At 45.9% G+C, this 25,036-nt stretch overlaps 1 protein-coding gene across 1 annotated transcript in view; it reads right to left on the bottom strand.

Annotated features, from left to right (window-relative positions):
- The window catches only part of LOC140685997 (uncharacterized), a 47,319-nt gene extending 22,851 nt beyond the window's left edge, over nucleotides 1–24,468 (bottom strand). Inside the window, exons 1-10 of the mRNA XM_072938388.1 lie at nucleotides 24,208–24,468; nucleotides 20,116–20,224; nucleotides 13,092–13,187; nucleotides 6,449–6,529; nucleotides 5,081–5,102; nucleotides 3,532–3,620; nucleotides 2,832–2,942; nucleotides 1,978–2,107; nucleotides 1,478–1,539; nucleotides 427–556 (exon numbers count right to left, since the gene is read on the bottom strand). Of these exons, the coding sequence (XP_072794489.1) occupies nucleotides 427–556; nucleotides 1,478–1,539; nucleotides 1,978–2,107; nucleotides 2,832–2,942; nucleotides 3,532–3,620; nucleotides 5,081–5,102; nucleotides 6,449–6,529; nucleotides 13,092–13,175 (709 nt within the window). The 5' untranslated portion in view covers nucleotides 13,176–13,187; nucleotides 20,116–20,224; nucleotides 24,208–24,468. The remainder of the gene's footprint in view (nucleotides 1–426; nucleotides 557–1,477; nucleotides 1,540–1,977; nucleotides 2,108–2,831; nucleotides 2,943–3,531; nucleotides 3,621–5,080; nucleotides 5,103–6,448; nucleotides 6,530–13,091; nucleotides 13,188–20,115; nucleotides 20,225–24,207) is intronic.
- Between the last annotated feature and the right edge of the window lie 568 nt (nucleotides 24,469–25,036).

Raw genomic sequence — 25,036 nt, 5'->3', positions numbered from 1 at the left:
GTCACAGGTACATTAATGGGGACACGAACCTCTGGGAACTTCAAACCCCCCTCCTCTCCTCACCTATCCCCAACTCATGCGTGTTTCAGGGCAACCAAGGGGCACAAAAGGAGGTCAGGGGGCCGAAGCACCTCCTGGAAGGAGAAGCGCCGTCGTGCTGGGATCTCTGTGAGGACAGGTGGCAAAGGCCAACCGCCCAAAAGGGGACGGATGCTGTGCCAGGACCTACACCTTTCAGGTGTTTCACAGTGGGCGTTCTGTTTAAGGGAGGCAGTGGGCATCGAGTCCAGGAAGCCCCTGCCTGCTAAGCATGCGTTCACTCTACCGCAGAGCTGCACTGCTCCCTCCGAAAACTGAGTTTCTGGACAGACGCCTGATCAAGACAAGAGAGGGACAGAAAACCCCCAGACGTGTACACTAACTTACCGAAGGTGTCAGTGGGGCCAGCTCCATCAACACAGCTCAACGTGTCATGCGCTGTTACTGGCCCTGGAGCAAGTCCAAACGTCTGGCTATCGGCTGCTGGCCTGCCAGCCTCTGGCTCGGTCGCCAACCCCTAGGAACACAAGAGGGCAATTAAACAAGAACCGAACGCCAGAAACCATCACACTCACGCACGGGGTCTTCCCCCCAGTTAGTCATGGGGACAACAAGTACGCACGCCACCTCTCAGGTCATAAGCCCTCTCCCCTGGGAGGAGCTGCCGATACACATGAAAGGGGGGGGGGGGGGCCCTTCTCTCGACTCTAAGCCACCGGGAGGGAGCCAGGAAGACGACCCGGCACGCAGAAGTCTGACCGCTCTCCAACCCAGGGCGGAGGCATAGGGCGAGCGGCACAAGGGACAGGAGAGCCCGTGGCAGGTCGCTAGGCCACGGGGCGCTGGGAAGCCCGCACTGGGTCTTCAGAGACACAACCCAGTGCACACAGGGGGAAGCGAGGGCGCTTCCGGGGAAGGGCAGCCTGGGCCAAAGGCTGAGGGGTCAAGCATCAGAGGAAGTCGCGAGGGAAACTACAGCACTGTTACTGGCGATGGGCTGGCAAAGGGCAAAAGCCCCTACATTCAAGGCCAGACATCCCCTGGTAACTTTCAGGTCAGGATGGCCACAGGAAAAAAAGCCAAGATCAAACGACGACAGCAAAGCACCTGACTGCCACAGGGCTCTGCCCGCCTCCAGCGTCCCCTCACAAAGGCTAACGGAGAAGAACTGGGCCACGCCACGTAGCTACAGACACCCGTTTCACGGGGTGAGCCTGCAAAATTACTGCAGGTGCGTCGTGCAGTCACACGACGTGAAGCACCCGGTAACTGTAGTAGGTGTGCACTGGGATAGACCTTGTAAGCCCGCAGACCTTCCCGGGCAAATGCAAACTTGGGGACGCAGGCTCAAAGCACCCAGGCGTCCCCGCTGCAGCGTGCCCTGACGCTTACCACCCACCGAACGAAGGAGAAGAACAGTGACAAAGGGAGACGGTACCTCTTCATCAGGAAAGAAGTCGGCCTCGTCCGGTTCTCCGCTCTGGGGCACTGTCACGGGGCCTGTAAGAAGGAGTCACAGGTACATTAATGGGGACACGAACCTCTGGGAACTTCAAACCCCCCTCCTCTCCTCACCTATCCCCAACTCATGCGTGTTTCAGGGCAACCAAGGGGCACAAAAGGAGGTCAGGGGGCCGAAGCACCTCCTGGAAGGAGAAGCGCCGTCGTGCTGGGATCCCTGTGAGGACAGGTGGCAAAGGCCAACCGCCCAAAAGGGGACGGATGCTGTGCCAGGACCTACACCTTTCAGGTGTTTCACAGTGGGCGTTCTGTTTAAGGGAGGCAGTGGGCATCGAGTCCAGGAAGCCCCTGCCTGCTAAGCATGCGTTCACTCTACCGCAGAGCTGCACTGCTCCCTCCGAAAACTGAGTTTCTGGACAGACGCCTGATCAAGACAAGAGAGGGACAGAAAACCCCCAGACGTGTACACTAACTTACCGAAGGTGTCAGTGGGGCCAGCTCCATCAACACAGCTCAACGTGTCATGCGCTGTTACTGGCCCTGGAGCAAGTCCAAACGTCTGGCTATCGGCTGCTGGCCTGCCAGCCTCTGGCTCGGTCGCCAACCCCTAGGAACACAAGAGGGCAATTAAACAAGAACCGAACGCCAGAAACCATCACACTCACGCACGGGGTCTTCCCCCCAGTTAGTCATGGGGACAACAAGTACGCACGCCACCTCTCAGGTCATAAGCCCTCTCCCCTGGGAGGAGCTGCCGATACACATGAAAGGGGGGGGGGGGCCCTTCTCTCGACTCTAAGCCACCGGGAGGGAGCCAGGAAGACGACCCGGCACGCAGAAGTCTGACCGCTCTCCAACCCAGGGCGGAGGCATAGGGCGAGCGGCACAAGGGACAGGAGAGCCCGTGGCAGGTCACTAGGTCACGGGGCGCTGGGAAGCCCACACTGGGTCTTCAGAGACACAACCCAGTGCACACAGGGGGAAGCGAGGGCGCTTCCGGGGAAGGGCAGCCTGGGCCAAAGGCTGAGGGGTCAAGCATCAGAGGAAGTCGCGAGGGAAACTACAGCAGTGTTACTGGCGATGGACAGTGTGAGTGGAGAGAAAACTCCCTAGGTTGTGAAAATAAGACATATTTCCTAGTCTCTGAAGTTAAAAAGTCACGGAGGTTTTAGTCTGTGAAATTCTGGATCACTGTTCAGAGGGAGGTTCCGCTACCGGGCTCCCAAATTCTGCTGTGGCCAAAAGCAAGTGGACCTGGAGCGCGCAGCTCTCCCAGGGCAGAAAAAGCCTCAGAAGCCCAGTTATGGTCAACGTTGCAGCCAAACTCTTACCGAGTGTGGACTCTTGGCATCCTGACCCCTCGCTGCCTGCAGTTTAGCTAGAGTAATTTGAATGATGTTATTCAAATACTCATTATCCTTCTCAACGGTTTTGAAGTTCTCCTTCAAAAAAAACATATTGAATCAGTAACAATTACTCATTACTTTCATTTGTTTTCAGAATGTAATCTAGTAAAAGAAGAAGTTTGCATCTTAAACGTCAGCGCTTCACCAGTGAGCATCTTCTTTTGCCTAATGGTCTCCTCTAAGCGCTTCTTTGAGTCAGTGGCCTATGCAAATATGTAATAAAGGAATTACAAATACTAATTACATTGGTAGCTGAACGCACCTTGTGTGTGACCCCTTCCACTAATACAGAAAGCGGTGCTTTACATCTACGACACTTGCTTTGTTTATTTTTTTACTGCAATATAGCCAGTTACAATGTGTCGGTTTCTGGTATACAGCATAGTGTTTCAGTCACACATATATATATACCTATATTTGTCTTCACATTCTTTTTCATTATAGATTACAAGATATCAAGTAGAGTTCCCTCTGCTCTACAGAAGACATTTGTTTTTTTTATCTAGGACACTTGCTTTGAATCTAGACCTCTTATAGAACATACGGAACAGAACAGAAGGATGAGAGAAAAGAGAGCCAAATAACTGAAGCTGAAATCGGAAAAAGAATATCAGGACAATGATACCTTCTGCTTCCAAGCAGATACATTTTCTGCAAGTTCTCTGCTTTTTTCCTCAACATTCTTGATCTTCTCAGCCATCTGCCTTAAAGGAACTAAAAGGAGATAAAGCAGTTTCTCATATTGGTAGGAAAATCCAGTAGAATAGAATTACCCCAATTTATTGGCAGCAAAGACGTATCTTTGGCTGGCACTAAGAGTATAACTAACTTTTTAACTTTACTACTGTACCTAAAGGAAGCAAATCTTATTGGCATTCTACATGTGAGATCGCTGAGATTCCTAGTTCAATTTTTTTCAAGGATGCAGAAACACAATAAAGTCTTCTCCTAAATTCTCTCCCAGTTATAAGCACCATTCTTAGAAAATTCAATCATTCAACTACTTCTGACATCACCAGAGCTGAAAAAGAAAAACCAAGCATCCTGTCCCCTGAAGATTCCCTACTCCAATTACTAAGGTAAGTAAACATGCCCCTGTTTAAAAGAAAGAAAAAAAAAAAAGAACCCTCATCCCACGCAGGTTCACCCCACAGCCAGGCCCTATCCTATCCGCAGCACCACAGAAGGCAAGTTCAACACGTCGCCTGACTGGGCCCGCACAAGCCCCCAGTGTCGCCCTGCTGCCTGGCAGATCGTCTTTCATGAAAACCATGCTGGGGGCCCTGGAGGACAAGGTCGCTGGAATTAAACACTTTGGTACCATGTGGGCTTCACCACCTAGTCACTGAAGGGCCTGGGTAACACACAGTCCCTGAATGACAAGCTTTTCCATCGCCAGGATGAGAATGTTCCCATCACTGCTTCAGGAAAACAGCACACACAAAGCAGCCGGTCACAGGCGACTCCACGTGTGATGCTCTAGAACACGACCCTCAGCTCCAGGCTCTTCTCTTGGGCATCTAAGTCCCTCATCTGACCGCACAGCGCACATGCAACTTCTCTCTGCCCAGCGGGGACGCTCTGATGCTGAGATCACTCTGCCAAGCACCAGCATTTCTGTATCCACCGTCACCAACACCAGGCCTCGAGGGCCTACTGAGTGCCAGGCAGCCACCCTGCCCGCCAAGCACAGCCCCACTGAGTCAGCAGAAAGCAGCATTCTCAGACTGAATCACGTCCATTAAGTCCCCACTGGCACGAATGGCCCCCTTCACTTCCGAGACACACACACCTGGATACATCTGCATCCCTCCCTCAGCCTTGAGAGTCCTGACAGGCTCCAGTGGTGTTTCAGCATCTTTCCTTTTCACCAAGAGCCAGGTCAGGTCAGGTAGTCACTGCGAACATTCTCATCACCTGCTTCCTAAAGGTTTCTATGCAAAATTAAACTCATCTTACTCTCCCTACTCCTGTGATCCTCCTGGTCTCATATCTCAATAGATGCCAACTTCCTCTATGGTGTCATTTAGACACCACCCCAGGAGTAAAATTTTCAAGAGTTAAGTCAGTTAGACATCAGAAGTCACTGTGTTTATTCTTAGTTGAATTAAAACCCATATTGAATCCCAGTATTGAGAAAACATTACAAAGAAAACTAAACCCTAACATCTTACCTTGAGGCTTTGGAGGCTTTACCTAGAGAGGAAGAAACATTAAATTTGAAGTCAAAACATATAATTAGTAAATATATAGTTCCTAACAAACTATTAAAACAGTAATCCATTGAAATTACAATTATCAATTGGATCAGCATAACGATTCATATGATTAAAAATCAAAAAAATTCAGAATTTCCTACCTAAGGCATGATCTTTCACTCACCATTCCTGATAGCACAATGGTAAATAACTTATTTTAGAACAAAAGATCTGTTACATTCTATTAAACAAACACCAATCTACTTTAATTTTCATAATGCATATTCATGTTTAATAACACTGAACTGTATTATTTTCATAATATGTTGTAATGCATCATTTATCCGATTTTTTTTTTGTCAAACCAAACATCCACACGTAAGTCCAGAACCTGGATTGCTGTGCAACCTTTGAGAGAGAGAGAGAGGAGAAACTAAAAGAAAAATAAAGGCAAAGTCTTTATACTAACATGCACAACTTTCATTCAGTGAAAGCTTTTTTGAAATCGTATAGAGTTGACTGTTGAATTGACAAGCAATTGTAACATATGAAGTCCTAAGATTTGTCAAGACCACTAAAAACAAACGGACATCAAATGAGACATGAGACGAGAATGAAAGTGAGCAATGGCTGTAATACAAGCACAAGCAGCAGCAGGACCGACAGTGACCATTTTCAAGAAGCGAACATGCTTCCTAACTCAGACACGAGTCATCATCTGAGGAATAACAGCTCAATAAAACCCAGGCAGGACTCCACTGTAATACCATGTAAAGACACACTTCCCTGACCCTTAACACATATTTTTTCATTCAAAACTTTAAGTGATGATCAGAGACTGAGGCCAGCCCTAACCTTGCCAAGATATTGGAGTATCATCACAGGGTTGAAGCTCCAGCGGCAATAATGTGGCTATAGAAGAATGTATGCACGGAGGGCAAACAGAAAACCACAGATGTTCCCTTCACTTCACACTTGCGCAGGGAACAGAAAGTCCCTGTCCCCTGTCACCCAACACACAGACAGGGGCAGGTGGGGAGAGAGATGGGCTCACCAAACACTTAACCTTCCTGTTTTGCTACTGAAGAGAAGAGTTTATAAATTGCCATTGTCTCATTGAGAATATACTGTTGTCTTGCTCATTGAGTTCTTACTATAAAGATAGTATTTTGCAACAAATTTCCATTTCAAAACTAATTTCTGTTCAAGTTAGTTATCTAAAAGGAAACAAAGAAAAGACTCCTGGATTCTGGCGCAGGCAGGCAAATAAAATGTCCAGTGACTATAAAAATTCCTGTTAGGTGTGATTAAAAGGACTCTATAAGGTACTTTAGTAATACTCACAGCGCAGACGGTCCTCCAAACAAACAAGAGAAAACGAGAAGCTCCCCAGGAGGCAGCAAGAAGTTCATAAATCTCGAGGATCTGAAAAGATATTGGAGATAATGAGGAACCTCAAAGACATTTGCAGCTTATCTGTCACAGAGAATCATCTTTAGAAACCCTAAACCACAGCTCCTCAGAGAGGCAAGAAGGGACACTTGAGTTCAAAAGGAGCAGGAGCAAGCTGTTGGGAGTGTGGGCATGTTTACTGCCTTCATTTGGTGATAGTTTCACTACTGCTCACATATGTCAAATATCAATAAACTGTATCACTGGAAAGGTGCTGATATTACATGTACACACACCAGACTAAAGCTGCAGAAAAATATGACACACAACATGTTACACACTTGACTTTGCCGACACGTTGCAAATATTTTTAAAATAGTTAACAGAACTTAACTTATGAATGCAGAAGCCAACTTGAAATTGAAAATGAGGAAACGCAAACCTACAGGGGATGGGAAGCCTACATCTTCTATTGTATGTTAATGAAGTATCTGGACAAACTTCTATGAAATATCTCCAAAAATGCACCCAAAATGTACGGAAAAGTCACAATGAAAATGTGTTAGAATACAGAGATACGTACAGAGATGTATTTGTACGTTTATAGATTGGACATGAGTGAGAAAGCAGACCAGCTCTTATAATAATGTCAAAATTACTATTCCAGCAAAAATTAATGATTTATTTTAGCCCAACTTTCTAAAAACCATGGAGGTTTTTTTCAATGTTCACTCTGATTCTGAACCAGAGCATATAATGTCAGACTTCTGAAGTAAATAAGGATTTATATTATTGAGTAATCTTGTATAATATGGTTAAACCCTAAGAATGAAGTTAACATAAAAAGAAAATTCAAAATAATCAGTACAAATAATTCACATGCATATTTCATAGTATTGCACCTACGTCCATTAATAGTTGCAATGAAAATTAATTCGTATTTCTGGAATGTACGGTCACCAAAACAAAAGGCAAACACTCAGTTTTGTAAAAACTAGATTTATAAGTATTATAGGAGGGAATAAATGTACAATGTAATTTGTACTAATCTAGACACCAAGTTTCAGTCTTGTGCAAATAAAACCTCTAGAAAGCAGCCTCTGAAATCGGTAACATAGTCATTGTCAGCTGCTCTCACCGTTGAGGTCAGTAAAATGTGTGCTGTGGGAAACACACACTGTCTTTGCGTAACCACAGTCTGAGAGAGCAGTGGGTCTCAGCACAAAGGGGAGACATGCAGACCAGGGGACAAAAAGACAAACACCATCTAGGCACCAATTGGTAAAACCCCTTCCGTCATGGGCATGCTTGTCACACACGGTCCTGTCTAAGCGCTGATGTCAGTAGCTGACTCCTACCTATAGTCTATCCACCAGGCTGATGGACTCAGGTTCTGTCAGCGGCCATGAGCAACGGAGGAGGAGGACAAGTTAGTTTATCCAAATGCTCAAAGACATGGTAGGGAAAGAGGGCTTAACTAACCTATGAGAACTCAGCCTCATCCTCTTTGAGGGAAAAAATTCCAAGAAATACGACCTAGAAACGTCCTCCTCAGTAGGCTCGAAAGAAAAAGAACAGACTCCTCTTTGGGTGGAGTGTTCACGTGGTGTGATTCTGCCTCCGTGCAAAGACTGTTCCTGACACTCAATTTTTCCAGGTCCATGAGAATCTGCTGAAAGCCCATCAGAACAAACCCACTTAGATCCATGAGGTGTTCTCAGTCTTTCTTTTTTGGGGTGCAGAGGTGCTTTTTCCTGATAGAGTGAAAATTTCACAGCATGTATCTCTATTTCTTCATATTTGGACAATTCTAAGGACATGAAGGACCCTTTCTGCTTCGGGAAAACCAACACTCTGAACATGGACACTTTACTAAAGGAAGAATGACAACTCATCCCCCTCCTGGTCATGTCGCTCCCAGGCATTTCCCCATTATAAACATCCCAGCAGGCTGCAGCCACTCATTTTCACATCGACTGGGCTCTCAGGGCTCCTGTCAACCTAGTCAGACACAGAGTCCCTGGGGGTAGTAGCCTCCAAGATGAGAAAGAAAGAGATGACTCAGAATTTGCTAGAAGTCCAATAGAAATAAAAGCAAAAATAAACAAATGGGACCTGATTAAATTTGGAAGCTTTTGCACAGCAAAGGAAACTACAAATAAAACAAAAAGACAACCTACAGAATGGGAGAAAATATTTGCAAAAATGAGACTGACAAAGGCTTAATTTCTGGAATATATAAGCAGCTCGTATGACTTAAGAAAAAAACAAACAACCCAATCTCAAAACGGGCAGAAGACCTAATCAAGCAATTCTCCAATGAAGACATACAAATGGCCAAAAGACACATGAAAAACTGCTCAATATCGCTAATTATCAGAGAAACGCAAATCAAAACTACAATGACATATCACCCCACACCAGTCAGAAGGGCCATCATTCAAAAGTCAACCAACAACAAATGCTGGAGAAGCTGAGGAGAAAAGGGAACCCTCCTACACTGCTGGTGGGAATGTAGTTTGGTGCAGCCATTATGGAAAACAGTATGGAGATTCCTCAAAATACACTTACCATATGATCCAACAATCCCATTCCTGGGCATATATCCAGAGGGAACCTTAATTCAAAAAGGTACATGCACCCCAATGTTCATACAGCACTATGTACAATAGCCAAGACATGGAAACAACCTAAATGTCCACTCACAGGATAAAGAATCTGTGGTATATTTATAGAATGGAATACTACTCAGCCATGGAAAATGATAAAATGATGCCATTCTCCAGGATGGACCTGGAGAATGTTATTCTAAGTGAAGTAGTCAGAAAGCAAAAGAAAAATGCCATATCACTTATATGTGGACTCTTAAAAAAAAAGACAAACTTATTTACAAAACAAAAACAGACTCAGACGTAGAAAACAAATTTATGATAACTGGGGGGAATGGAGTGGGAAGGGAAAAGTTGGGAGTTTGAGATTCACAATTACTAATCTATATAAAGTAGACAACAACTAGCTTATACTGTACAGCACAGGGAACTATATTTAATGTCTAGTAGTATTTTATGGTAAAAAAGAATATGGAAGAGAACATATGTATGTTCCTATATGACTGAAGCATTCTGTTGTACACCAGAAACTGACACAGCATTGCAAACTGACTATATGTCAATAAAAACATTTTAAAAATTACAGGGCTACTGAATACTTTTGTTACATTAAGATTTCTGAAAAGAATACACTTCAAAGAAAAAAGAATTGTTGCTAGAAGTTAACAAACCAGAAAGCACAGAGCACAAATGACACTTCACTGTTTAACAGACTAGCATCAACCCAGTGCTGAGACACAACTGCTCCCAGGGCTGCCACATGTCACCACTGGGAAGAGTGTACTCACAGGAGAGCGCACTTCACAGCGACTGCAACCAAACGTGCACAGCTTGAAGCAGGATCTTGACAAGCTTTCCAGAAGCCAGTCTAACTATGACTTCTAGTAAATAAGCTTCTCACTTTTTAAAAAACAGCTTTATTGAGATATAATTCACACATTTCCCCATTTTAGGCATACAACTCAATGGCTTTTTAGTACATTCACATTTCCTTCTTTGATGCAATAAAGTAACTATTTCAGGTTTCATCTTGTCAACCTGCTGTGTTTGGTCCAAGAGGTCATGACAGGACCCAGATCTTGATGAAAATGCTGCTGGCCAGGGCCGCTGCAGGCTGGTCAAGAAACCTGCCCAGAGGGCCTTGGTCTGCACCAACGATGTGTTCCCATCAAGGACCCCGTGAGAAAGCAGATATTTAACCATAGTGTGGAAGAGCCCAGTAAAAAGGAGGAAACCCGATGCCCAATGTTTACTCACAGTTGTATTTTCATATCCAGTACACCCCAGCACGTAGCGGCAGGAAAGCATCCCCATTATCTTCATGTCCTGGTCCTCCCAGGGCCCTGAGGTCCCCAGGCAGGAGGTGGGGGGGAGGGGAAGGGAGGGGAAGGGAGGGGAGGGGAGGGGAGGGGAGGGAAGGGGCTGGGGATGGGATTGGGGAGGGAGTGTGACAGGAAGAAGGGCTGGGCACTTGGGAGGAGAAGGGGTCACAGAAAGGGTGAGGGTCAATCAAACTCTTGAGGGGAGGAAGGAGGGTTCAGTCAGGGGAGAAGGTCAGCAGGGCAGGAAAACAAACAGCAGGTCAAGCGGACTCTCAGGAGCAGCTGGAGGGGACAAGATGCCTCCCTCCAAGCCTTCTCCTGTCTGAACGCTGCCTTAGCAACGCTGATGCTTCATGCCCTCTCTCGACCAATCACCTGCCTTTGCCCCTGGTCCTCACAGTGGACATTCCGGGTGACCTCACTTCTAGAATGCGCCCCGCCCACCTGATCCCCCCCCCCCCACCAACTGCCATCCAACCCTGGGTCCTCTCTGCAAACTTTCCTGACCTTATGCTTTCTGGTCCTGCCCAACTCAGGTTCCCTGTCCTCCAATTCTGGGCGCTTCCTCCCCCTTCTCCAGATTCCCAGAGTTTCCCACAGACAGTGGCTGAAAAAGACGTAAGGAAAAGAATGACAGAACCAAGAGGAATCACCTGCACAAGCAGGGTAGGAGGTCTTCACTCCCCCTCACTCAGCACTTCATACAAAAGGCAGATAGGATGTCCACAAGATGGAGACGATCTAAACAGCAAACCATCCTAATCACATCACCACACCCATACGGCCGTCCTTATCTGTAGTACACCTGTATGTGACACATTAATTTTAGGTACACATGATACATGCATAAAAATAAACCCTATTATTTTTACCATATATACAACTACACAGTATAATTGTATATTGTCACACCCTCCACTCTGCACTTGGGTGACTCAGGTACACCCAGGTCCGAGGAGGCAGAAACTACCGAGGTGAGGCAGAAGCAAAGTTACGCTTTGGGGCAGTATTGGCTATGAAGGGGCTAGAGAAATCCTTCTGGGGTGGTGGGAAGATTTGGTATCTTGATATGGGGCATGGTTGTGTTCACTCAATCAAGAAATACTGAGCACGTAGGGCCTGCCAGTCTCAAGGGTCATAGAGAGCCTATCTGTCCCCGTGAAATGGCCAACTGCTGACAGTGAGGGATGGCTAAGGTGCCTGGAGTGGCCACGGGAGTCCAGTGAGAGGGCCCCGCACTAACACAGGCTTTGTGCCCCAGCCCTGCCCTGCCAGCTGCCCTCAGGAGCCTCAATTCCAGGCAAACTCTGAAAAGGACTGAGGGCAGCAGCTCCCTCCTAAGTCTAAGGAGCTCAGGAGCTCTTAGTGAGAAACAGGCAGGGGACAGTCAGTGGTTTGGGACTCTGCCACTCACAAAGAGGAGGTGGGTGAAAATATCTGGCTCCTTATACGTCTCTCAATCCAATCTCCCAGGAGCCCCTTAAGCCCACAGGGCCCTCCCCCCTTCCAGCTGGGGGAGGTGACCAGCCCTGCAGCAGCTCTGGGGTCCAGACTGGGCCACGAACAAGTCAAGGGCCACCAACAGGTCAAGGTGAGGCTGTGCTGCCCAGAAAGAGGGGGGAACAGTGGTGCAGCAGTAAATACCAGCAGGAGCAGCCTCTGTAACCGGGCTCCTCCACTGTGCGCAGGGCCGGGGCCACAACTTGGCTGTGAGAATGGGAGGGCTGGGAGAGCTGGGGCCCTGTGGCCCTGGACAGTGCTGGACCACAGTCCAGGGCCTGAGCGTCTGGGTGGAGAGACAGAGAAAGAGACAGGCAGGGAGAAAGACAGTGCGTGAGTGATTCAGATAGACAGGTGGTGGTCAAGTCCTAGAGAGGAGGTAACAGAGGGTAACCAGGTAGTGAGAAGCAGAGACAAGAGAAGGCAAGAAGGAGCCAGCCCACAGTGCATGGTGGGGGACGAAGGGACAGGGTGGCCTGACTCTGGGAAAGCCCAGAGTGGAGGGAGCAGAAAAGGCAGGAATCCTGGCATCACAGTCCTTCCCACTCTGAGGCTCTGATCTCCCTGGAGCTGAGCTCCCCAGGAGTCACCATACTTTCAAACACTGGTACCTCCCATTTTTCTTGGGACTGCTGTTCCAGCCTCTATATCTATCCCTGTAGGGGCTGACTTCCAGGAAAATGGGCTGCCCTGAGGGAGGAAACTCCAGAGCCTGTCCTGTGGGGAGCTGACCCTGATCCTCACAGACACAGTGGGGCTGTGTTTCCAACTACACCATGGGCCTTCCTGCTTCCACAGCCGGGCTTCAGGTGCTGTGCTGGCCTGAGGATCCCCCAGCCTGGAGGGACTGAGCCCCATCCAGGGTGAGCACGCTTCAGGGATCCTGGGTCTCCTCGTACTGTCAGAATTCCTTCCAGCCCTCAGGAGTCGGCACCACCTATAAATTACCAATGAACACCAGGTCAAAGGTATTGAGGTCTCACACTGAGCAATAAAACGTGCCAACTGGCCAAATTCAAAGTGCAGTACTCCAATTACACAACACTGTCAATAACCCATTTTATGGATGAGAAGACAAAGGGGATTTGAATCACCTAAGGGTCTCAGGGGTGGTGAATGCTGGAACTTTACCCTGAACCAAGTCTGCCTTGGAAAGGGACCCACCTGGAGCCCGTCCTTTGACCTGCTCCCTGAGGCTCTGAGGGAGACTGCTGGCTTTGTCTCGGGAAACTCCTCTTCCAATGGCATTGAGTCACGCAGCTGTCAGGACAAGCAGGGCGAGGATATGTTCCTGAGCGCTCCTGACTTCTAACAGCAAGTCAGCTTTGTCTCAGGAAATGAGTCCTCTATCATCATTAAGTCAGGCATCAAAGTAAATAAGAGTAAAAACATAAGATCCGTCATACATATGAGTACTACATATGAATAAATAACTTTAAATAAAATAAATAAATAACTTTATGAACTATAAATGGATGCATTGCATTGATCCATGAGAAACAGAACACTACATACATTCATTACAAAGTAGTGCTGTCACGGATGGGAATGTGGTGACAAGAGCAGGGTGTTTTTAGCAGAGAAGGAGATCCTACAGCTCTCAGTACAAGGTGGGTAAGTTTACAGTATTTCACCCCATGACCAAACTCTCAACACACACACACACACACGCACACGCAGGCACAGGCAAATGCACGTAGATCCTAAAAAGATAATCTACCTTCTGATCAGAAAAATGATAAAAATATGTGCACACACCACCTAACAGCACACTGACCACACACACAGTTCCCATAATAACTTCTTAATACTTCAGTTCTGTGAGCCTCTGAAGTTCCCCTCACTTGCGCTCACCATCATCTAACAGAAAGAAGTCATAAACAATACTTCGTCTGATTCATTACAGTTGCCCTGGGAACTTATTTTACATCACTGCTAGCCTCAGGAGAATATAAAATTCACAACTGCAGATGGAGTTTTTGGCTCAGTAGTTTTCATGGCTAAAAGCTTCCACTGACTACACAAAATTATTGGCTCTACTTTTCTCATTCTGTGCTTTCTATACCAGCTAAAATTTCCCTTTACATCTAATCACTTTGGATTTCAATCCACAGCCTGATACTGCGTTTTGTAGATGAAGTGTGATTGTTCCTACAGGTTGCTATCTATTGATGACCATTTTATTCTTTAGACTTAAACAGTACAACTGACTTCCAACCTACGGCTTTTCGTGTAACTGGAGAAAGAATAATAAAGCTTATACTGACGTCACTCACCAGTGCACTGCCAGACTCATAGCTTGTCCTGGTCACACTCTGACCTCCTCTAATAAGTGTCTGTCCAGAAAAATCAAGCCCACACAAGTGTGGGTCTGATTCTACAGGGCCAGCATGCCCACCTTCTCCATTTATTTACTCTCAGTTGTCACTACTTTTCGATTATTTGACCTAGAAATCGGCCTCCTCCTACCCCTACCCTGAACATTTCAAAAGAATAACTTAAAAACTAAAGTTTTCATAGCACACACTCTATCCTCATTGCTAGCAGCCATAAACGTAGCCTATAAATGAATTTACAAGGATTAGAATGAATGTATGATAATTAGTTTAAAGAAAAACATTCTGACTCGTAAAATTATAATTAGCTTCATAACTATCAAATGGCATCAGTCTACATTACTGTTATTTTTGCATTTATAGCATCCTATATGGATACTAATATACAATCACACTTAATACCCCCATTACTATGCTTAGATGGCATAATATCATCATTATTCATTACAGCAACTGTCAGCATGCTCAGCACCCATTCTACATTAGCTGGCATAATACATACCGTCAGTGCTCATCACCTGTGCGGCTGCACCGCTAATAGCTGTGGGATCCAACGGCTACGGTACTGATTATGCACAAATTCTTAACCTTCTTCAAGGCTAAATAAAACTCATTATTACAAACATTATATTAATACCATTAACATAATTATCAAAAGTTATATCCTCTGAATTAATACTACATCTCATGGTCTATTAACCAGCCTTATTAGCTCATTCTTCCTGAATCAACTCTGAGTGACGCTAGCCTTCACTTTTCACTAGCCTTCCTCTCTATCACAGTGCCTCCTCTTGCATCAGCAACTTGTCTTCTTCCCCCAGCACACATAGCCAGCCCACTACATCTATCCCAGGAATCATTAGCCCCTAAAACGGTATCATCACAATGTTAACCTTACTACAAGTACCCTTAGACTTCCACACTTCACAATTGATCACATTCTATAGTTTAATCAAAACAACATTAGTCAAAACCCTAATCATTTTTTACCCACTGGGAAACTCAAACAAGATGATTAAATTCAGGACTTAATTTCTTACTGTATGTACTCCTTGAATCATTTCCACTTTTCATTGCACTAAGTTTGATCCAGAATCTTTTCTGGGGCAGGGGTTATTTATTTATTTACTTACTTTTGCTTACTCACTTGCTTTATTTATTTATTTATGGTGGAGGTACCGGGGATTGAACCCAGGACCTCACGCATGCTAAGCACATATTCTACCACTTGAGCTATACCTTCCCCCCTAATTCTGATCCTGAATCTTGTACATTCATTACATTCTCTAATAATTCAATACTAAACTCAGGCAGCATCCATTTCTTAATCTGGTGCTCCCCATGACTGACGTGTAAGAGCGTTTATGGTAAACATGCCCGTTTAGGACCTGCTCCTTTGGTTCCTGAGAGCATAACTGGAGCTTGCATTCCTGGACCCAGAGTACCTGCAGTTATGCTGCTCACACTAGGCAGCTGGGGCACATTACACATAATAATCAATCCCTTGGAAAATAAGACGGCATATCCTGACCTTACACCATCCTTGTGAGGAATAATCATGACAAGCCCCATCTACCTGTGCCACAGATTTACAGCCGCTCCCCGCAGGGCCCTCCAGTGGCCTAACACACTAGAAGCTGTGGGCATCCATGCTCAGACAGCATGAGGTCCCAGCGCTGCTCCAGCCCTGACAATCACCCGCACCTTACGTCATGGTTTGAACCATGTATTAGGCACCCCAGGCATGGGGTTCAGCACTGGGATAAGGAGCCCCCTCAGCTGGGGTGAAAACCAGCGGGCTTGCTGGAGCACTGTAAGAAGCTGAGCCTCTGCTCATGAAGAGCCTGTGCAGAGACCCAGTGACTCCCCATCACGGCAGGGACACAGCAGGCTGAACACTGCCTGGGGCTCTGGCCGGATTGCAGGGGTGGCTCAGACGGGGGCCCCCTGGACTTCCCCAGGCTCCTGCTCCCCTCTCAGATGGAGGCTTCCACTGCCAGTCAGCGTGCATACAGTGGGGGAAAGTGGCGCTGGCCTGGGTGTGGCCCTGTCTCTGAAAAGACGGCCAGCAGTCACGGCCAGCTAGAGCGTCCCTGCACACCCTCTACAGGGAACAGCACTAGCACCAGGGCAGAGCCTGCCATCCCCAGAACTCACTTTCCTGTGCACACCCGACAAGTGGTGGGGCCAGCTCAGGACTGCGGCCCCAATCTCTCTGGCCCTGACCCACCCTCTAGCCAAGCTGTGCACGTCAGAAAAAAGGTTATACCAGTACAGAAGGGCCGCTGCAAGCCCTCAGGCCTCAGCCACATCCCAAACCAAAGCAAAGACTGCCACCACACCCAGGCGAACCCCACTCCCACAGAGATCCTGCTCCAGCCCTATGGGACCCTATGCCACCCCTGATAGGGCTGGAACAGTCACTGAGCAGAGGAGAAGCCCCTGCTTGAACCTGGAACTGGCTCCAGTCCCTCTGATTCCAGCCCTGCCACTCCCATTGCAGGGGCTGCCAGCACATCCTGAGGGAAGAGGGCAGCCCAGAATCACTTCAGGTCCAGCTCTTCCCCACAAACCTGCTGAGCACAGAAGACTGCACAGGAGTGCTCTCACACAAGGACACACCTTTAATTCTGACAGGTAACTGTTTCATCTAATTTCACAGAGATATAGCAAATTAAAATGAGAACACACAGGAACATATATTACGTGAAAGAATAAGAAAATAACCATAATGAAAATAAATAAAGAATTTACCTGACAAAAAGGTCAAAGCAACAGTATTAAGAATGATAACTGCACTGGGAAAAAGAACAGGTGAACACAGGGGGAATTTTCAAAAAGAAGTAGAAAGTCTAAGAAAGAACCAGTCAGAGCAGAAGTGTAGGTAACACAGAAGATCAGGCAGTACAGACGACCCATTAGCAATCCGTAAGATAGAATAATGAAAAGCACCCAATCAGAAAGGTAAGAAGAAAAAGCACATTACATGAGGTTAAGGGACTTCTGAGACAGTATCAAGCACAGTAACACTCACATTATAGGGGTCCCTGAAGGAAGAGAGAGAAAGAGTGAGAAAACCTTTGATAAAATTATGGCTGGAAACTCCTCTGATCTGAAGAACAAAGCTGATATCCAGGCACAGGAATCAGAGAGAGTCCCAAATGTGATCAGCTCAAACCAACTCACACCAAGACCTATCATTATTCAAAAAGTGAAATTTAAAGACAATGACAGAAACAACCAAACAACCCAATCCAAAAATGGGCAAAAGACCTAAACAAGCAATTCTCCAAGGAAGAAATACAAGTGATCAACCGGCACATGAAAAAATGTTCAATATCACTAATTATCAGAGAAATGCAAACCAAAACTACAATGAGGTATCACCTCACACCAGTCAGAATGGCCATCATTCAAAAATTCACAAATGACAAATGCTGGAGAAGCTGTGGAGAAAGAGGAGCCCTCCTACACTGCTGGTGGGAAAGCAGGTTGGTGTAGCCACCATGGAAAACAGTATGGAGATTCTTCAAAAGACTAGAAATAGACTTACCCTATGACCCAGGAATACAGCTCCTGGGCATATATCCAGAAGGAACTCTACTTCAGGATGACACCTGCACCCCAATGTTCATAGCAGCACTATTTACAATAGCCAAGACATGGAAGCAACCTAAATGTCCATCAACAGATGACTGGATAAAGAAGAGGTGGTATATTTATACAATGAAATACTACTCAGCCATAAAAACCGACAACATAACGCCATTCGCAGCAACACGGATGCTCCTGGAGAATGTCATTCTAAGTGAAGTAAGCCAGAAAGAGAAAGAAAAATACCATATGAGATCGCTCATATGTGGACTCCAAAAAAAAAACCAACAAAAAAAAACCAAAGCATAAATACAAAACAGAAACAGACTCATAGACATAGAATACAAACTTGTGGTTACCAAGGGGGAAGGGGGTGGGAAGGGATAGACTGGGATTTCAAAGTTGTAGAATAGATAAGATTATACTGTAGAGCACAAGGAAATATATACAAGATCTTATGGCAGCTCACAGAAAAAAAATGTGACAATGAATATCTATATGTTCATGTATGACTGAAAAATTGTGCTCTACACTGGAATTTGACACAACATTGTAAAATGATTATAAATCAATAAAAAAAGTCAAAAAGAAAGACAATAACAGAATTCTAAAGGCAAAAAAGAGGAAAATGTCACATTAAAGGAAATCCTTCATAAGCCCATCAGCTCTTCTTACTGCATGTATTTTTTATATTTACATATATCTACTGTTCACTGTCTCTAAGAAGGTTTAGAGCTGTAGCTTTTTTAACTTACATAGTTACTAAAGGAGTAAAGCCAACCACAAAGCAAGAATTAATTCAAAAAGGTAATACACCCTGCTATTAACAGCAGCACTTTTGCAATTGCCAAGACATGAAAGCACCCCAAGTGCACATCAACAGATGACTGGATAAAGAAGATGCACCATACACATTACCTAATGGAACACAACTCACCCGTAAAAGAGAAGGATATTTTGCAATTTGTGGCTTTTCATTCACTTTTTTTCACTTCAAAACCCAGAATCTCATAACTGGCATAAACATTTCCATTGCATCAAAAACAACAAAACACCTAGAAATAAGCTTAGAAATAAATAACCAAGGAGGTTACTATACTCTGAAAACTGATGAAGGAAACTGAAGATGATACAAAGAAACAGAAAGATATCTTCTGCTCTTGGACTGGAAGCATCATTATCAAAATGGTCATCTACCCAAAGCAAACTACAGATCCAACGCAACCTCTGTCAAAACACTTACGGCATTTTTCACAAAACTAGAACAAACAATTCCAAAATTTATATGGAACCGTAAAAGACCCTGAACAGCCACAGCAATCTTGTGTATGTCTCCCCCCCCCTTTCTTCTTATGGTTCTGTTTTCTTATGGTTAGATAACTAGAGAAGCTCCTTTAACATCTGTTGTAAAGCTGGTTTGGTGGCGGTGAATTTTTTTAGCTTTTGTTTAACTCTCTGCACAGCCAACAGAAAAAAAAGGAAGGCAGCAAACTCTGGAAATAATATAAGCAACATAAAATAGAGAACTAATTTTTCCATTACTTAAAGAGGCCCTCACAAATCAATAAAGGGAAAAAATAGAAAATTAGGCTTGAAAAAAAATTAATGGAGAGTTCCCAGAAAAATATAAATGGCTTTTAAACACATGAAAGAGTAATCAACCTCTCACAGATACAAATTAAAACCATAATTTTAAACCTCTTTGTATCTATCAGATGGGCAAAGATCAAAGTGTTTAATAGCATGCCGGTGGTAAGAGTAGGAGGAAACAAACACGGTGTTCTTGGGAACACGTGCGCTGGTGCTCGCCCGCGGGAGGCATTTTGGTAGCATGCATTCAAATTTTAAATTTTGAACTGTTTGGATTTTTTTTATCATGTGTATGCATTCACTTTTCAAAATGAAGCGCTTACAATTTTTTAATAAAAAATGCCCAATTGTGCTTAAGGAAATTTACCTTATGGAAACAACCAGAGACAGGTGCTAAAATTTATGCTCCAAAATATTTATTATAATATTATGTAGAATAATGAAAAATTGAAAACAACTTCTATGTCCAATAACAGAAGGTGGGTTTAAATGAATTATGGTATATCATACAGTAGACTATTTTATAGCCATTAAAAATCATATTCATAAAGTATGATTTAGGTCATAAGGAAATGATCATGATATATCATTAAGCGAAAAAACTTAGGTATAAAATTAGGTACAAAATGGTGTGATCCTGATTTTTTAAAACAGACAGAGAGAAATACCTGTGAGATAGGAAGGCTATTTCCCAAATGTTAGCAGCCATGTTCTCGAGGTTGTGGGTTTGCAGGTAATTTGTAGTCCTTTTTCATACTTTGTATAATTCCACATCTCCTATGAAAAGATATTAATTTTATAATAAAGAGCATTAAATATTATGTGAAAAAGAGAAAATTCCACTGGCTTACTAATGTTAAATGAAAAATAAATTCCCACTAAGATGAATACCAAGTTTCCTAGACTCTCCATGAAGCTTAGGGTCTGCCTTTATTAAATGAAAATGCTGGGTTCTAGTCGGGGACTGTTTGGGCGCCAGCCTCACCTTGGGTAAAAGACTCAGGCATCGCAGAGAGGGCCATGTCTCAGTCCCAGGGGATTCACAAGAGGATGGGGGAAGGGGAGGGCAGAGGTGCTGGCCCCGTGATATTACCTGGAACTCTTCCCCACATGTTTTGGCTAAAACCACTAAAAACTATTCCCAGAAGAAAGCTAGAATAGCTCCTCCAAGTCCAACAAATCTTCAAAGCCCACCACACCCAGGCAGGCCTCCCTGATAACACCTCCTCTGCTTTCTTAGGACAGTGTGGCACCACTCCTCAGGTCCCCCATTATTTACTGTACTATAAAAAGTCTTTACTTTATTAATAACAGCTACCATTTATTTCACAACACACACTATGCTAAACACTTTATATTCATTAGTCTGTTCAACCTTCACAACCACCCTAGGACGAAGCCTCTATATAAGTTGTATAGTTGGGCAAACTGATGCCCAGAGGGATCCAGTTACTCACTCAGAATCTTATAGACAGTAATGGCGGCACCAGGACTCAAACTTAGTTCAGTTATTTCAAAGACCATCATCTCAAACCATGATGAAATGCTGAACTCTTTAATGATGTGCTTCTCAGAATCAGAGACTTTTGCTTCTGGGCAGACCCTGCCAACTATTCATATCTCCTCCTGACCACAGCCACTGAATACTGCCTTGGGAAACTCTCAGCCCACATCACATGCATTTCTCAGACTGTCATTCAAGGTGTCCCACCCTTCGTGGCCCCATGACCTCAGCTAAGCCAATCATGTTCATTCACTGGAGTCTCCAAAGGGTGATGTAGAGAGGCCCGCTGATTCTTGTAACTGGACTCTCCATCCTCAGAGCTGAACCTACTGACCTCATATGCTCCATAAAATTCCTGGTTTTGCTTGAGTTAGCCAGAGTTTGCTCAATTTAGTTTGCAACCTAACCCTACCTGAAAGGAAAAGTTCAAGAGTAAAAGACAAAAACTATCAACAAAATAAAAATTTAGCAAACCAAATTCAGCAGCATGTGACCAAGTGGCATTTATCCAGGAGTGCAAGTTTGGGTTAACACAGAAACATCAATCAATGCAATACACCATATTAATAGAATAATGGATAAAAACCATGATCATCTCAACAGAGGCAGAAAAAGCATTGGGAAAAAATCCAATACCCTTTTATTAACAAACCAGAAATATTAATAAACTGGAAAATCCACAGCTAGCATCATACTTAACGGTGAAAAACAAAACGCTTTTCTCCTAAGGTCAGAAACACAACAAGGATGTCTGCTCTTGCCACTTCTATTCAACATTGCACTACAGTCTCTACTCAGGGCAATTAAACAAGAAAAAGAAACAAAACACAAACAGAAATAAAGGAAGATTTTCCAGATTGTAAAACAAGAAGTAAAATTTTCTGTATTCACAGATGACATGATCTTATATATAGAAAACCCTAAAGAGTCTACAAAAAATTTTTAAAAATATAATGAGCTCAGCAATTCTGCAGTATATAAGGTCAATGTACTAAAATCCATTGTATTTCACACACTTGCAATAAACAATCCAAAAATAAAATTAAGAAAACATTCCATATCAAAAAGTTTAAAATACCTGAGAATAAATTTAACAACAATGCAAGACTCATATACTTAAAACTACAAAAATATGATTGGACACAGTTAAAGAGGGCCTGAATAAATGGAAAGATGTCTGATGTTCATGAACATACTATTGTTAATAAGGCAGGATTCCTCAAATTGATCTGTAGTATCCCTACCAAAAATTTCAGATGACTTTTTTGCAGAAATTGACAAGGTGAGCCTAAAAATATATATGGAAATGCCAAGAGAGACAAAAACAATAGACAAAATAGACTAAACCATCTTAAAAAAAAGAACGATCACACTTCCCAATTTCAAAACACACTATACAGCTACAGTAATCTACAGTTACTGACATAAAGACATAAAAACCTGCGGCCCGGGCCGGCTGGGTCCCCAACCCCAACATCCCCACCCCGCCACCGACCAGGTCCCAGCACCCAACTAATACCACCAGCGGCACGGGCCAGGCCACAGCCCCCACCCCACTTCCTCAGCTCACCTCCGCCCCATCCCCCGTCACAGTCTCCCCACCCACGGCCAGGCCTGGTCCCCAACTGGACCCCCAAGACCGCTCTGCTTTTCCTCACACGGAAGTTTCCGCCCCCACACTCTGCCCCTTAAGTCCTAAGCTACAGTCCCTGCAAACCAAGCTGACCCCTTATGCCTCACCCCAGGTCCCCCCACCATCCACAGATGATCCCCTATTCCCGGGATTACCCCCTACCCCTCATCCATATCTCCCCAACTAAGAGCGCCCCTCACCCAGGGACGGCCACGTCACTCCTCAGCTGGGTCACTCCCACTTCCCAGCGGCCTCTCACCCCTCAGCCTGTCCCCCGTCACCGCAGGATTCCCCCCTCACTGCCATTGCACCCCTACTGGGGCTGACCCCCTCACCCTGCCAGGGGCAGGATGGTCTGGGCCTGGTCACCATGGCCACAGCCGCCAGATGGGGATCTTGTGCAGTGCGCGGGCACACAGCCCCGTGTCCTGTGTCTAAGGCTCCTCAGAGCAGTGCACGGGAGGGTGGGGTGGGTAATACAGGCACTTTGAATTGCCACCACGACGCCCTGCCTACCCAGGGCCTTATTTGAGCCAGCAGGTCAGGGTGGTCCTGGGCTGCACACTGCTCAACAGTGGGCCCTGGGTGGCTGATGGCCCGGATGATGAACCGGACACCAAAGGCGGAGGCCCTGCGCACACGGACCTGCGAGGGTGAGGGTACGGCGATTCTGGGGATGGACGGCAGGCAGCGGCAGCGGTGGGGGCTAGGGGCGGCCCTGCTAAAGACAATCAAGTTGCTCCCATCACCCCCATGGCCTGGCCTGGGGGAGGCCTCTTCTGCTCCAGCTTCATGGACCGCACTTCCCCCTGTCAGCCTCCTCCCGGGAGGTGGGCAGGGTGTGGTCAGTGGGGGCTGCAGTGGCGACGGTGAACTGGGGCTGCCCCTCGAGAGCGCGGGGATTTGATCGCATTTCCCCGTCACTGTCACCGCCCCTGCACACTGACTGCACCATGCCCGCCTCCCAGGAGCAGACTGACCCGTAACCTGTGACCTGCGGACGTGGGGCAGCAAAGGCCGCCCCCAGGACAGGACGCCAGGGAGATGGGAGCAAATCGACAGGCTCCCAGGGGCAGACCCCTCTCCCCGCTGCCGTCGCCGCCGCCGCCCCCGCACCCCGACAGCACCACTTCGCCTCCCAGGAGCAGGCTGGCCGCGAGTCGTGCACCCCGCGAACATAGGGGAGCAGAGGCCACCCCAGTCCAGGCCGCGGGGGAATAGGGAACAAACCCAGGGGCTCACACAGGGAAGCAATCATCCCACCGCGGCGGCCCCGTGAGCGCACCGCACCCGCCTGCCGGGAGCAGGCCATGACCCCGAGGGCCGGTCGGAGGTGCTCCGGGGCCGGCCAGCGCCCTCCCACCTCCCGGGGCTGCACCCGCTTTTCCAAACGTGGGTATAAGCGGCAACGAAGACGCGGGGTTCAAGGACTACTAACGTGGGGGCTAGGGGGGGTGGGGCACCACGAGCCAGGGCGGCGGCCCGGACCCGCCTCAGGGTCCTAAGGGGCCGCGCGGCACGGGCCTCACCTCTGCAGCTCTCCCTGTGCGCCTCCCCAAGGGTACAGCCCACGCCTCACCCGCCGGCTCCCTGACCTGCGCGCCCGCACGAGCGCCCCCTTACCTGCCCGACTCGGCGGCCCAGACCCCAGACCGCGCTCCTCCTCCAGGAGCTGGTCCAGGAGCACTCGGCTTCGGAGGCGCGAACGTCCAACATGCTCTGGGCAATTCCCGCGTCTGTGCATCTGTGCGTCCTCGCGCATGCGCGCCCCTCCCCCCGCCAGCAGCGCGGATGCTTGGCCTTGGCTCCTGCTGCAAAGGGAAGTGGGGACTATAGTAAATGCATTACATTTTATTTTTGTTATATGAAATGGAGTGGAATAATTACAAGCAAAATAACATTTGTCACATAAATGAATGTGATCAAGGTACTCATTTGTATTAGAAAAACACTAAGAGATTTTTTTTCATATTTCAACATGATGTAGCATTTTACAAAACTTTGAAAGGAATTTTCTTAAAACGAGAATTGACTATCACATCACTTAAATACTGTTTTTCAATGTGAAATCGAAGGAATTTTTATAAAATGGCTTGTGAGATTGTATGAAAAGTTACTTTTGAACTTACATTCCAAGTAGCTTTAAAAAGAGTAAGGATGAAATATTTATACTTATTTGGTGAGCTGAGTACATAGAATTTTTGTATGGCCAATTTCATTTAGACAATTTTTAGTATAATTTTAGGATTTTGATGTAGTTTTCAATGTATCACTTATCATGTACATGGGGTTTTGTTCTTCAGAGAAAAAAGTTAAAGTTTTATTCATTCATGGATTGATCCTAACTTGTTTGTTATGTTATTGTATCACAGATGTTTTCTAGACATAGTGATATAGCCTAAAATCTACATCACGTTATTTTTATAAAAATAATGTAAAGTGACAGACTGAT

The sequence above is a fragment of the Vicugna pacos genome, chromosome 15 (genome assembly GCF_048564905.1).
Source record: "Vicugna pacos chromosome 15, VicPac4, whole genome shotgun sequence".
Classification (NCBI taxonomy): domain Eukaryota; kingdom Metazoa; phylum Chordata; class Mammalia; order Artiodactyla; family Camelidae; genus Vicugna; species Vicugna pacos.
The sequence above is the reverse complement of the archived record's forward strand: the minus strand, read 5'-3'. Positions and strand labels throughout refer to the sequence as shown.